This window comes from Carlito syrichta, unplaced genomic scaffold (assembly GCF_000164805.1).
Source record: "Carlito syrichta isolate Samal-C Ts95f unplaced genomic scaffold, Tarsius_syrichta-2.0.1 Scaffold130450, whole genome shotgun sequence".
In the NCBI taxonomy this organism is placed as follows: domain Eukaryota; kingdom Metazoa; phylum Chordata; class Mammalia; order Primates; family Tarsiidae; genus Carlito; species Carlito syrichta.
The window spans coordinates 66,078-80,257 of NW_007074546.1; the positions used below are offsets into that span (position 1 = coordinate 66,078).

A 14,180-nucleotide genomic window follows, 5' to 3' on the forward strand; every position below is an offset into this window, starting at 1 on the left:
CCCCGCCCCACTCGCAGGCGGTGCAGCGAAGCTGGGCGAAGAGGCGGGGTCTCGGCTCTTCTTCCATCCTGGGGCCGACACCGGAGGATGTTCCCTGCTCAGGAGGAAGCCGACAGGACGGTGTTTGTGGGGAACTTAGAGGCCCGAGTGCGGGAGGAGATTCTCTACGAGCTGTTTCTCCAGGTACCGTCCGCGGGGGAGGGGCGGCCGAGGGGCGGGGCGCACCGGACCGCCGGGAGCCCGGCCCCCTTCCCGTCCCGGGCTGTGGCTGTCATTCAGTTTGGCCTTGGCGCACTTGTCTCCAGGTGAGCGGCTGGGGAGGGCATTGGTGCAGCGTGCCCCGTCCTCACTGCAGAGTCCTGGGGGTGGGCCGTGTCGGGGCTCCCCCAGCCTCCAGTCCTGAATACGGATTCCCAGAGGCTGCTGGGCCTCGGTGATGATGGGGCACAACAGAAAGCAGCCCTGTCACTGTCTTCCATCATGGAAGAAGCATCCTCACGCCTTGCAACCCGCGAAATGAGAGGTATCGCTTTGAAGGTGTTTCCTTGTATACAGAACTTCAAGCCCTTCTATGCAGAGAGCTCTTTTATTCTGGCATGATAAATAAGGTTTTAGATGATAAGGCAGCCAATTCACCATGACTGTGACCAGTGGATTTCCTAACCAAGGCCATTTATTTCGTACCAAGAGGTCCTTCGGAAACTTTGAAATCTGGTGCCTCCAGAATTAAGCGTTCTGTGTCCTGTAAACACACTCATGGATTGTATTGTATACTTCCTAGACATCTTCGTTCAACCATTTATCTAACCGTTTAATGATCCAGAATTATAGGGTAAACACTAAGGAAGCTCCTGGACTCACAAGTTTTGGAACACCATTTGATCTTTCTACAAGCGGAAACTTAAAATACATTACAATTATTTAGGATAGTCTTCAAAAAAGAAGGATAAATAATATAGAAATGTGGTTAGAGTGTGAGCTCTGAGGTCAGCAGTGTGACTTTGGGCCTGCAAATGAGTATCTCAGTGCCTTAATTTCCTTGAATGCCAAATGGGAGTAATAGTATCTTCAATATGCTGTGGTTGCTAGGACTAAATGACGTGCTCTGGGTGAAACAGAGCTGAGCCTGGCACTTTCTGTTTGCTGCTGCTGCTGCTACTTACTAATTGAAGTAACTGCTACTATTAATGTAATACTAACATCAGGAGAAATCATGCTACTTCTCCTTAATAAAATAATGGAAAGTTTCAAGGGAGACAATAGCAGAATGAAATTTCCAAGATTGCGTATGAGCAGTAGAGGCAGAAGGGATTTTTTTGTTTAGTTGTGAAAGAAGGACTTACCTTTTTCATTAAACTTAAGCAACTCTCTATTAATTATAGAAAATTTAATAGGGAGAATCTTGCCAGAACATTTGCCATTCCTAGTTTTTTTTAAATTAATACAGTCTATGTATTTATAATTTATTTGAAAACTAGTTGTTTTAGGGCTTTTATGTTTATCCTAATGTACCATCTTCTTACCTTGCCCTTTTATTAATAAATATTAATATTAATAAACATCAACTCTGTCTATTTTTTTACTTAGTATCATTTGAAACTTACAAATGTAACTTTTTTAAAAAGGAAAGAAAAGTACACTTACTGATATTTTTCTTTAGAAGACTTCTTTCACATTGAGCCTCCAAAGATGGTGGTGGGATTGGAGTATCTCATAAAAACACATTGTTTCTTGTCAACTGGGACTGGCTCTATGTCAGTTGTGTGGATTCACAGGACTATATATTATCTCTTTTTATCATTTCCTTTTTTTCACCTAGGCAAGATGTAAATATCAGTTATTATAATAGGTAAGGTAATGCACATAAGTTTTTATTTTTGTCTAGGTAATGAGAGGATTTGCTAACGTGGATTATCTTTCAGAAAGGCTTCAAACCAGCAAAACCAACAAAACCCGGCAAAACTTGACAACCGCCACACCACTTGTATGTTTTCATCCTGGGTTAAAAAGACTATAAGATGATGAAAATGTACAGATATATTTTATATCAGTACATTTTTTATGATTGTATATGTATCCTTTCAAATTTCTTTCATATTTCTGTTTATACATTTAAGTGAGAAAATCACGTTTATTATTATTGTATTTTTAACTAAGAAATGCTACACTCAAGATTTAGAGGCAGAAAGATAATAAATTCAGTTTTAAATATCTTAAGTTTGAAGTACGACCACATAGAGGTAGCTCCATGAAAGAGACGTGAGTGTGAAAAGTATTAATAGATTTATTGATGAGGCGGTCCTTGAAGCCTGGAGGGAAGATGAGTGATTAGTGCCTGGGAGAGCACAGAATGAAAAGACAAAGAATGAATCCTAAAATACAGCATCATTTTAAAGATGACAGTATCTTTCTTTATAGGAAAAGCAGGTTTTAAAAAATATTTATATGATTCCACAGAAAAAAATAACCAGTCATTAAAGTATGAACCATTCACCACTATATTAGCTGTTTGTAGGTCTTTGTGAGTGCCACCTCTGACTGTTATCATGGCAGTGATTTAATTTTTCTTAGTTGTAAGCAGCACTTTTATACAATATTTTGCTTTGGTGTTTTTACTCTATATTTTGTATTATAGGGTTTTTAACATTAATACAACTGAATATTTATAATTTATGGTATTTTATTTCATTTTAATAGTATGCCATGGAATAATATCTTCAGTTGTTCATTAAATTTAGAGCTTTTGAATTTTCTCACTTATAAATAACATACCTACTTTAAAGTACTAAACATATTAAAACATTTTCCTTTGGGAATTTACCAAATGAGGTTACCAAGTCAAAATAAACGAGAAATGTAGTTTCTCTTGTGAAGATTTTTACCTTCTTGACAGAAAAAATTATGATATATAACATTGCCAGCCTTTTGGAGGATAATTTAACCAACACTGCCTTTGTCATTTCAATTTATTTTTGAATTCAATATATGTGGACACAAAATAGTGTTTTTATCTTAGATTTAAATGTTCTCTGAACTAGTTTGTTAAGTCTAACAGGAGGGTAGTCTACTTTTTCTTTTATTATTTAAAACAGTTACCTAGAATTTCTTGATCTTAACACCATGTATGTTTCTTTGGTGAGCCAGAAAATGTAAAAAAGTGTGGTATTTATTACTATGAACTGTGCATTATTAGCAGAGCTACATAACCTATTGCTATCAAAGTTTTATAGTCTAAATTTGATCTACTTGATTATTTGAGTGTAAAAAATTTTGGATTTATGAGAAAATAATTTTTAAGTTTTTTATAGGCTGGGCCACTAAGCAAAGTGACTATATGCAAAGACAGAGAAGGAAAGCCGAAGTCGTTTGGATTTGTCTGCTTTAAACACCCAGAATCGGTGTCTTATGCCATAGCTTTACTGAATGGAATTCGTTTGTATGGAAGACCAATTAATGTGCAGTATCGATTTGGTAGGTCCTGTCACTGATGAATCTTTAAAGTGTTTTGTAGTTGCTACTATTCTCAAAGGTATAAGCATTTTGTTTTCTAAAGAGTGTAAAACAAAAAAAAGTACCTCTCTAATCACTGTAACATTTTCTCAGAATGTATCTAATTCATAATGTTATGTAATTAATTAGTATTGCTGGCAAACCTACAGCTTCTTTTCTATATTTAAATTAAATATATTATATTTTAGTATCAGCCAGCAAGTAACTGTGATGATTGCTGGTAGCTATTACAAACTGAGCAAATCTAAATGAACGGGGGAACATCTCTAGCATTTATAGAGCAAGGCTATTTGCTGATCTTGTCACTGCGAATGTAGTGGTATGACATACCTACTGTTTGGAAGATAGAGTGAGTACGTTAGTGCTTCTTCTGGGAAAACTGTCCTACGCATGTTGTTCTGTGTATGAGCCCCTGTAAGACCAGAGCAATGGCAGCTGTAGAGTGACCCTTAATAGTGTTGACAAAAACTTCCTGACCTGAATGACCTTGAACACTTTCTCCTGTACATATGTCAGGAACTGATTGTCCATGATTAGATGGATGCCCAGAGAATGTGATACTATTACTCTATTCCTTTCATGTTGCAAGGCACTGATAAGGGCCATCTGGTAATTTTTGCAGTACTTTATGTTGCCTCCCCTGAATGATTCAGGTTTATCGATGTATCACTTGTTTGTTTTTTATTCCTCTTGCTATGCTAAAAACAGATATGAATAACAAAACAATGCCTTCTTACAAAGAAAAGGTGCTTTTCTTTTTTTAATGTATGGCTGCATCAAGCTTTCTGGTACTAGTACAGTTAACTCCCAGGCTGGTAGAATAGGCAAGGGGATATTATGTTCTGACATGTCTGTGCAAGGTTAAATTGGCTTTTGCCCACATAGGTTAGAGGACACCTGCTTTCTACTCTGGAAACAAATAACACTGCCACTTTTAGTTTACACATATATAGAATAAAACAGCATCATATATCTTACACAGTCGCATGTCAATGCAATTCTTATGTGTGGTTATTGCATTCCACAAAACTTGGTTATAATTCATTCATTTATAGTTCTGTATTCATGTCAGTGTAATTCTTATGTAAGAGTATTGCTTTGCACACAGCTTGATTATAATTCATTCATTTACAGCACTATAAGCAATCTGTAAATTTGACTTCAGAGATCAGATAGATATGCGTACCTACTATAGGAGTATGGAATTTTAAATCATTTCTATGCCCTGAAAGATTTTGGGTTATTTTATAGTTTAATGTTAGGACTCTAAAAAGTTTCACCATGAAGTAATCTGTTCTTCTATTTCTTTTAAAGGGAGCTCTCACTCTTCTGAACCAGCTAACCAAAGTTTTGAGAGCTATCTTAAGATAAATTCACACAGCTACAGGTAAATTTAAAAATTCTTCATAAAAGTAAAGCAAATAAGTATGTTCTTGTGCTAGCAGCAGTTTTTATATATTCTGGGCTATTGTAAAACCTTAGTATTTAGATATAGACATTAAGAAATCACTTTTTTGAGTCCATGAAAAGTGACAGAAAATATTTTTATTTAAAGTTTAGTAAATATTTTTAGTAGTAGATGGTAAAGATTTACATTTGAAGTGTCACTTACAGTTTCCTGTGTGCTTTTCATAGCTGTTAAATCATTTAAGCATGCAAGGCTAAGTGATGGATTATAGAGATACTGATATTTATATTTCATATTTGAGTAAATGGAAACAAAAAACTAATTTTCAAGGTCACAAAGATGATAAAGTGCTAGCCTTAAAACTAAACCTGCTGACATTAAACCATTCAATTATTTCTTTTACTTTTTTTTAAGAACTCTGTTTTAATTTTCAAAATGTCCTAGTATTTTGCATAGTCTAACTTCTTGATGCATTGGTAGCCTCCATATACACTATCCAGCAAGTTATCCCAGAGATCATGGAACAGAAAGATTCTCAAACCAAATTAAAACGCTCAAATCACACTATTTATTAAATCAGTTTTTAAAACACAGTGAAAAACAAGAGGAAAGATATTGCATAGTTTTGCATACTTATGATAGGATGCAAGTGAGCAGAAGGGCAAACTAGCTGAGTTCCGGGTATGCTAATATACCCTGTTTCTTTCTCTGCTCTATCATCCTTCCCCACTGGTAGTGTCCTCGTGAGGACAGGAGTTGAGGTTTGAGTAAGGGTATCCATTCAGATGGAAAGTTCTTGGAGCTAATGTCACTCACTTTTTCTCTCAAGGAAACATAAGGGCAAATACACTCAGCCACAGAAGTAGCTTGCTGGCTTGTCTGCCAGATGCCCGTGAGTTTCATCTGAGTTTCTTAGGTAGAGTGAAGACAAAAAGATAAGCAAAACAGCCCAGAGGTGGCTTGATCAGGACTGGGTATTTCCTTCCTATTTTGTCTATTAGTGAAACTTTTTGTTTTATTATATTTCCTATTACATCTATATATCTTTGGCCTGTCTTACTCACAGTCGATGGCAATCGTATCCTATGAGTTTCACCCATCCTGCTTTTCTAAATCTTCTATTGAAGAGCTGAATATTCTCAAGTTAATTGACAGTAGCTGAACCTTCTATTCCTTTTAATTATATCAGCCCTCAGAGGCACAGTACAGTGTCCTCATGGGACTGGCAAATACCCAGGCTTATCTTCAGAAGAAGTATTGCACCCCAAATAAAATATAATATGCTCCACATCTTCATTATCCCCAGAATTTCTGTATCAGTGAAATCAGAAGAGGTTTAGAAAATACATGGTGAAATCACATTGCCTAAATTTGAATCCTGCCTCTGCTAGTTTATTAACTGTGTGACCCTGGATATGTGATTTCACCACTCTGTACACCATCTCTAAAATGAGGCTAATACCTAAAAAGGGTACTGTGAAAATTGAATTTTATAATTAATGCAAGGTTCTTAAAAAACTAGGCATATACAAAATATTCAGCAAATGTTAGCAAAAATGTGAGATTTACTATTTCAGTTGGTGAAGCATTATAGACTTATGAATCAAGTCATGTATATGATATAAGAGCCTCCTCTCTTATTCTCATACCAAGTAGAAAAATATACATCTTTTTTTCTCAGGAGTTGGGAAGGAATAAAATATTGGTAGAATTTGACAATAGAGAAAAGACTAAGTGGGCACTAGAATATGGCAATAAAACTGTATTTTTACATGTTGGATACACTGTCTAAATAATCACAAATTCTAGAATAAAAGATCTGAGTTATATGTATATTCTGGATTCTACATTTCATTGGTGGCACTTAATCTTCTAGTATTTGTGATAATATAAAGGAAGTATAAAATTGGCTATCATGTCCTAGAAGTGATATATGCAGAGAAAAATTTTGCCCATGTGATATTCTAGTCTTTGGTCTTCCTTGGAATGATTTTTCTGTGCTTCTTATTGCCTTATACCTTCTGTTTTTAATAAATAGTTCCTGTGTTAGTTTGCTAGAGCTGCTGTAGCAAAGTACCACAGAGTGCTTAAACAACAAAAATTCATTGTCTCACAGTTCTGGTGGTTAGACATCCAAGATTAAGGTGTCTGCAAAATTAGTTGTTTCTGAGTACTGTTAGGAAGAATCTGTTCCATGCCTCTCCTCTAGCTTCTAGTTGTTTGATGCCAATCTGGTGTTTTGGGGCTTGTAGAAGCAGTATCCAGTTCCCTACGCTTATGTTCATGTATTATTCTCTCTGTGTATATATATATTCTATGGCTTGAATGTGTCCCCAACAGTTCATGTGTTGAAAACTTGGTCCCTAATACAGCAGTGTTGAGAAGTGGGGCCTGTGGGAGGTGATTGCGTCATGAGGGCTTCATGAATGAATGAATTGATTTATAGATTATTAAAGTAATGCGTTATCAAGGGAGTGGGTTTGTTATCACAAGACTGGATCTATTATAAAGGCCAGCTTGGCCATCTCTGGTGAGCTTCTCTCACCTGTGATGCCTTCTGCCATGTTAGAATTCAGCATGAGGCCCTCACCGGAAGGCAATCAGATGTAACCACCTGATCTTAGACTCCCCAGTCTCCAGAACCATAAGCCAAAGTAAACATCTTTTATTCATAAATTATCCAGTCTCATGTATTCTCCTATAGCAACAGAAACAGACTAAGAGAATTTGTCTTCAAATATCTCATTCTTATAAGGACACCAGTCATATTGGATTAGGGGCCCATTCTACTCCAGTATGACTTCACCTTAACTAATAATATCTGTAATTACTCTTTTTCAAAATGAGGCCACATTTTTAGGCACTAGAGTTAGGAGTTTGCCAGCTGATTTGGGGGAACAAATCAACCCATAAAAGTTCCCAATTTATGTGTGATTTCTCTATGCAGACAACTATGCATGCTCTGAAATTTACATAAGAAAGACAATGGTTTTAGAGAATCTGCAGCTGTTTTCATAATTGTGCTAATATCACCATGTCTGCTGCTGAGTCATTGCCTCCCCACACATGTTCTCCTCTCCCTGAACCTTGTCTCCTAATCAAGCTGTTGTATTTTTCTCTCCTTTTTCTCACTGAAAAAATATTTTATTCTTCATCTTCTTTGTTCTCATTCACTTTTCAAACCCATTGTTTTATAGAAGCTGCTCTTTTGAAGGTTGTCAGGAAACTTCCGATCAACAATTCAGAAGCCTCAGTGCTCACGCAGTTTACTCTTCTGTAACAACTAACACCTAATTATTTTCTTAATAGGATGTACACTTCCTCTGGCTTCTGTGAGAGCACTCTCACCACTTAGAAACAGAGTCTCTGCCTATTCCCCTGATTGCTTTCTGTCATTCTTTTTGCCTCATCTTTTCTTCTGCCTGCCTGTGCTGATTTCAACCTTCTTCAAGTATACTTTCTGTCCTAAGCTTTAGTAGTATTAGCATTGAAATTACCAAGCAGACTATTGAATAGTAGCTATAACATCTAGCCAGCACCTGCAACATCTCCATAGGAGCATATATAACATTTATAAGTGAACTTTGGGATACCACAGTCTTTAAATTAGGGATTTTAAATTTTTCTTAATGTGTGGAAGATATCAGCAAGTGTGTTCATGTTAACATCAGCAGTTCATTTAGGAAAGAGCATAATTTTGGTAGTTAAACAATAAAGGTATCTTTTAAAATAAATTGATGAAAATTTCTACCTTTTTTTCTTTTTTATATCTGTAGCAGTTTGAAGTATAACTTTAGTGATTATTAATGACTTGCTTTGCTCTGTTTATATCGAAGTGTTCTTTTGTCTTTATATAAATATGATATTTTCCAACATTTTTCTATCAGAAAGCCAAATATGACTCTGAATATTGAGACTTCAATATTTAGTGATTAATTAATGTACTGCAATGCTATTACATTATCAGTAGTAATAATTGATTATTTTGTTGTTTAGAGTAATTGATGTTAACTGAATGCTATCAGAAAAGCTTGCTCTTTCTGTCTTTTCAATTTTGAAAAGCTTTCATCTTTCTTCAGAGAAAAGAACATTTTTACAAAAGAATTTTAAGTTTTTATTGCTTCTTCTCTCATCTCCTCAAAGGAATGAAGAAATGGTGGGCAGATCTTCCTTTCCCATGAATTTTTTTCCAGTTAATAATACTGCTTTACCTCAAGAATATTTTTTCTATCAGAAGATGGTAAGTTTGGTATGTATTTGGTTCAGTATATAATGTGGTATAAACTATGAAAAGCATGAAAAACATTTATACTATTTAGTGCTCAAATATAAACCTGGGAAGAAGGTACAGGATACCCCAGCACTGTACCCAGTGTATTCTTTTCTGACAGGGTCATCTTAAATCCTTGGCATAATACCTCAACAGACAGCCAGGGTATAAACAGAAAAAAAGCAGATGGTAGCGAAGATACACTGTAGTCCAAGTGAAACTTGAGTAGAGAGTTCTCATGTAAATGACTATTTTTAAAGAATTGAATTCTATTTTAGAATTGGATAGTTTCACTTAATGAAGCATTTTTTATATAATGCCATCAATCCTAAATAGATTGCTTTTGGACATAGATTTTTAACATAAAGTTCTCATTTTACAGACCCTGAACATTTACCATAGTACTATAAGAAAGGGATTGGTAGTAGCTGCATACTACAGGGAGCAAGGGGGATACAGCATCAATAAGGGTACCTGACCTCAACCCAGGCAAAGTGGGGACCAAAGGGTGGCCCAAACTTTACCTGTACGATGACCATTTGTATACCTAATCCTGAATTGTACCATACCATACATCTTTAAAATAAAATAATATTGAGTGATCTATCACAGAAAAAAAATTTTTTCTTTTTAACTAAAGGTAAAACTATATGTAGCTTCTCAGTTGGTAAACTATATTATTTCTTAAACATCGACTCTGACCTAGAAATCTTAATTAAGTTCTTCATTGTTAAAAAGGAACTAATTTTTTTTCTTTCAACTCCTCGTTTATAGATAAGAAAATTGAAGTCCAGGGGTATTAGTCAGCAAACACAAAACCCAAGGATTATACAGTTTGTTAGTGACAGATGTGAAACTAAAACAGGTCCTTTGATTCACACAATGTTATTTTTGCAAATACCCGATATATATATGAGCATTAGATTTCTAAGTATCCACTTGAATTTGTAAACAAAAATAGAAATTTTTCTGATACTTTCACTTTTGGAAAAAAAACTTTTAATAATCATACTATAATATTAAATACATATTATTATAGTAAAATATTAGTGAATAACCAGTTATCACCCAAACTGTAAATTTCTTTTTCTTGGCATTTTTTAATCTTTTGGTAGAGGTGGGGGGAAGAGGAAGAGACACACGTTCATGGAATCTCTATTTGTCTTTAATCTGTTTTGAATAGTTAGAAATTTGAGTTAAGAACCTTTTTTTCCTCTTTTTTAAAGATATGGGGTATAATTCAGGGTTATGTATGCAAATTCATTATGTATACAAATTCATTATGCACATAAGTTCATTATGTAGGTTCCCTTATTCATGAGGTGTGCCCCTCCCTCCCCTGGAAGTTTCCCTCAACTGCCAATGCCACCCCTCTTCCCTTGGCAGTTTCCCACTACAGCCAATGCCTTTCTTATAGTATTATGATAATTGTTCAAGGTCTGCTTATGAGTGAGAATATATGGTACTCTGTTCTTTGTTTCTGTTACACATCACTCAGTTTTATATACTCTAAGAACTTTTTTTAAAACCCCAATACTCTAACTAGAGTATTGGGGCCATTGGCCACATAGGCACCTAAGAAGCTGAGTTTTTAATTTTAATTAATTTAAAAAAAATTTAAAATTAGTAAATGAATAGTGAGTTTGTGTGTGCTTGTTTGTTTGCTTTTGAGTCAGGGTCTTGCTCTATTGCCAGGCTGCAGTGTAGTGGCACAATTATGGCTCTCCACAGCCTCAAACTCCTGGGCTCAGATGATCCTTCTGCTTCAGCTTCCTGAGTAGCTGCGACCACAGGCATGTGCCACCACATCCAGCTAAATTTTTAAAAAATTTTTGTAGAGACGAAGTCTCACTATGTTGCCCAGGCTAGTAGTCTTGACCTCCTGGGCTCAAGCAATCTACCTGCCTAGGCTTCCCAAAATGCTGGGATTACAGCTACCATGTCCAGCAGTTAGTTTTGTATTCTGAAAACTTTTATATTTGTAATAACCTCAGTATGTGAATATCTTTTTTCAACTCTAAATTTTGTGTGATGTAAATTCAGATCAAGTATTGTCAATAAAAATTTAGCATTCAGACTAAGATGTGCTGTAAGTGTAAAATACACAGTAGATTTAGAAGACTTCATATGAATAAAGTAAAATATCTCATTAAGAATTTCTATATTGGTTACACGTTAAAATGATACTATTTGGGATATACTGGGATAAACAAAATGCATCATCTCACCTATTTCTTTTTACTTTTGTATAGTATCTACTAGAAGATGTAAACTACATATGCATTATATTTCTGTCAGACAGCACTAATCTGTACTGTATGAATATATGAACTACACACTACTTTGACTCTGGGTGTTGACAGTTCAAAGAAACTTCCTAATTTCAACTATGGAAAGTCACTTTCTTATGCCAGAATGCAATTTCGTTTATTCATGGCTGTTTGTATAATGCATGTAAACTGTTAACTTTTTTTTAACTTTTTATGTATGTTTTGGTGGATGAGTGTCTTTTTTTTCACAGCAGTGGCATGCATATAATCCAGTGCTGCAGCTTCCTTACTATGAGATGACAGCTCCACTTTCTAATAGTGCCTCCGTGTCTTCCTCACTAAATCATGTTCCAGATCTTGAGGCTGGACCCAGCTCATATGAGTGGACTCACCAACAATCAAGTGACTCTGACCTTTATCAGATGAATGAGCGAAAGAGGCAAAAGCAAACAAGTGATAGTGATAGTAGCGCAGAAAACAACCGAGGAAACGAATATAGCCAAAAGTTCAGAAAGTGTAAGAAGAAGAAAAGATATTAATATTACCTTCAAATGAAATTTATCTACAGTGGTCTTAATTCTCTTTTAAAAAAATCTATCTGTATTCTACCAAATGACTAATTTCATGGCTGTCTTGTATTTTGAAATAGAAAACAATGTGACTTATTTCTGATTTGCTATTCAGTTTTTGCCTTGAATGACAAAGCTTTTTAAAAATAACATATTGTACTACTTTTGTATTTGCCTTATTTTTGCCTCATTGTCAATCAGAAATATTTTTTGTGTCATTTTATTTTAGTACTGATTATGAAATTCCACTAAAGTATTAATCAGAAGTCACTTACTGAACACTTACTGAACCATGTTCTCTCTAGATTATCACCTGTAACCAATCCTCAACTACAGATAGACTGAGATTAGAAATGGAGTGGTGGATTTTCTAAGAAAGTAGTGCAAGTATTTAAGTGTTGCATGTTGTTTCTGTTGAAGTTGTGATAAACAGGCTTTAGGTTTTTGTATTAATAACATTTTGTTTTTTTGTGTCTAAATATGTCTCTAAGCTGTATTCTTCTTCAGATTTATTTTATAAAGTGAAGACATATGACAATAATGCCAAAGGAAAGATAATTACCATGGGACCAGATTTTGGCTCATTCCCTTTTTATACGAATATATACTTGTAGGGATACCTACTTGCTTTTTTACTTCTCACTTTTTAGATGTATGTGATGAAAATTAGTTTGCTATGTCAGTATTTATTATTCACCTCTTTTGCTAGAAAGGTATTTGAATCTTGCAAGTGAGCAAGTAAATAAAGCATTTCATTAATGTGTAATATTTAATGCTCATTGGCCAAATTAAGTTTTCTATTTTTGTTTCATTTGTTTTAGAAGATCGAGTACATGTAAAACTAATGGTTTACCTGGACGTTTTTGTTTATTTTATGACTAATCATAAACTAGAATATTGAAAATAATATTATTTACTAAAGGTAATTGAAAGAATCATGCAACACCATTGGGAATCAGCCACCCAATTCAGTAGTAAAAGTCATGAATGGATATTTTTTTGGCATGTAGCATTGCACTTTATAAATATTTATTATTTTTAAAAATAGATATGTTTTTAACAAAGAGTGTAGCCAAACTTAACTGTTGCTAATAAATATACAGTGTAGTAGGACTTAAAATATAGATATTAGTCTATTTCATCTGATCAATATGAAAAACTAAATTTTGCTTTATCTATAGTTTCATGTTTTTGAATATTCAAGCTGGAAAAGATGAGATTTTTTTCCTTTTAAAACTTACACTTTTGCAATTTAGAGTCATGCCAAAGGGAAGAATATCTTTCTATGCCAATAGATAACAATATGACTTATTTCTGATTTGCTATTCAATTTTTGCCTTAAATGACAAAAGCTTTTTCAAAATAACATATTGTACTTCTTTTGTAGTTGCTATATTTTTGCCCCATTGTCAATCAGAAATATTCTCTGTATCATTTTATTTTAGTACTGATGATGAAATTCCACTAAAGTTTTAATCAGAAGTCACTTATTGAACATTTATGGATAGGGTACCATGCTCTGCCTAGATTGTCACTTAGGTTGTTTAAAGTAATATGTCTTTAAACACATGAACTTTGCCTCAGCCTTTTCTTCAGTTCTTCTAAAGTTTACTTTAGTCCTAAATTATTTCATTGTGATTAGTATTATAGAAAATATGTGTACAAGGAATGTATCTTAGGAATTAAGACATTATATGTATAAGAAAATTATCTTGAAATATTATTACATGAACTGCAAATATATATATATATATATATATATATATATATATATATATAACACTTCCTCCAGCATAGACAAAAGTATCTAGATAACTTGAACAAGTTCATCAACGTGAACCAACTAGAGACTAGGAGATTCACCTATTTGCCATGTTATCTTTTATTGATCAAAAAATATAAAACCTCCATTAAGCTGCTGATATATAATACAGGCCTATATATTTTTAAATTACCAGTTTTTTCAATGCTATATATTTGAGTTAAGAATTATTTAAATTGACTGGACTCGGTTGCTCAACCTGTAATCCCAGCGCTTTGGTAGGCTGAGGTGAGTGGATTGCCTGAGCTCGCAGGTTCGAGACCCGCCTGGGCAACTTGGCAAGACCTCATCTCTACAATAAATCAAAAATTAGCTGGGCGTAGTAGTGCAC

The 14,180-nt window shown here is 34.6% G+C and overlaps 1 protein-coding gene across 2 annotated transcripts; it reads left to right on the plus strand.

Moving 5' to 3' along the window:
* The first annotated feature begins 62 nt into the window (after positions 1-62).
* On the plus strand, positions 63-12,793 carry RBM11 (RNA binding motif protein 11). 2 transcript variants are annotated; one of them, XM_008049027.1, is made up of 5 exons: positions 63-183; positions 3,309-3,471; positions 4,825-4,897; positions 9,062-9,158; positions 11,710-12,793. In XM_008049027.1, the coding sequence occupies exons 1-5, from the start codon at positions 88-90 to the stop codon at positions 11,995-11,997; spliced, it is 717 nt and encodes a 238-aa protein (XP_008047218.1). In that variant the 5' UTR covers positions 63-87; the 3' UTR covers positions 11,998-12,793. The 2 variants fall into 2 exon arrangements, with proteins under 2 accessions (XP_008047218.1, XP_021563697.1); XM_021708022.1 differs by having other exon boundaries at positions 88-183; positions 9,062-9,162; positions 11,693-12,793.
* The last annotated feature ends 1,387 nt before the right edge of the window (positions 12,794-14,180 follow it).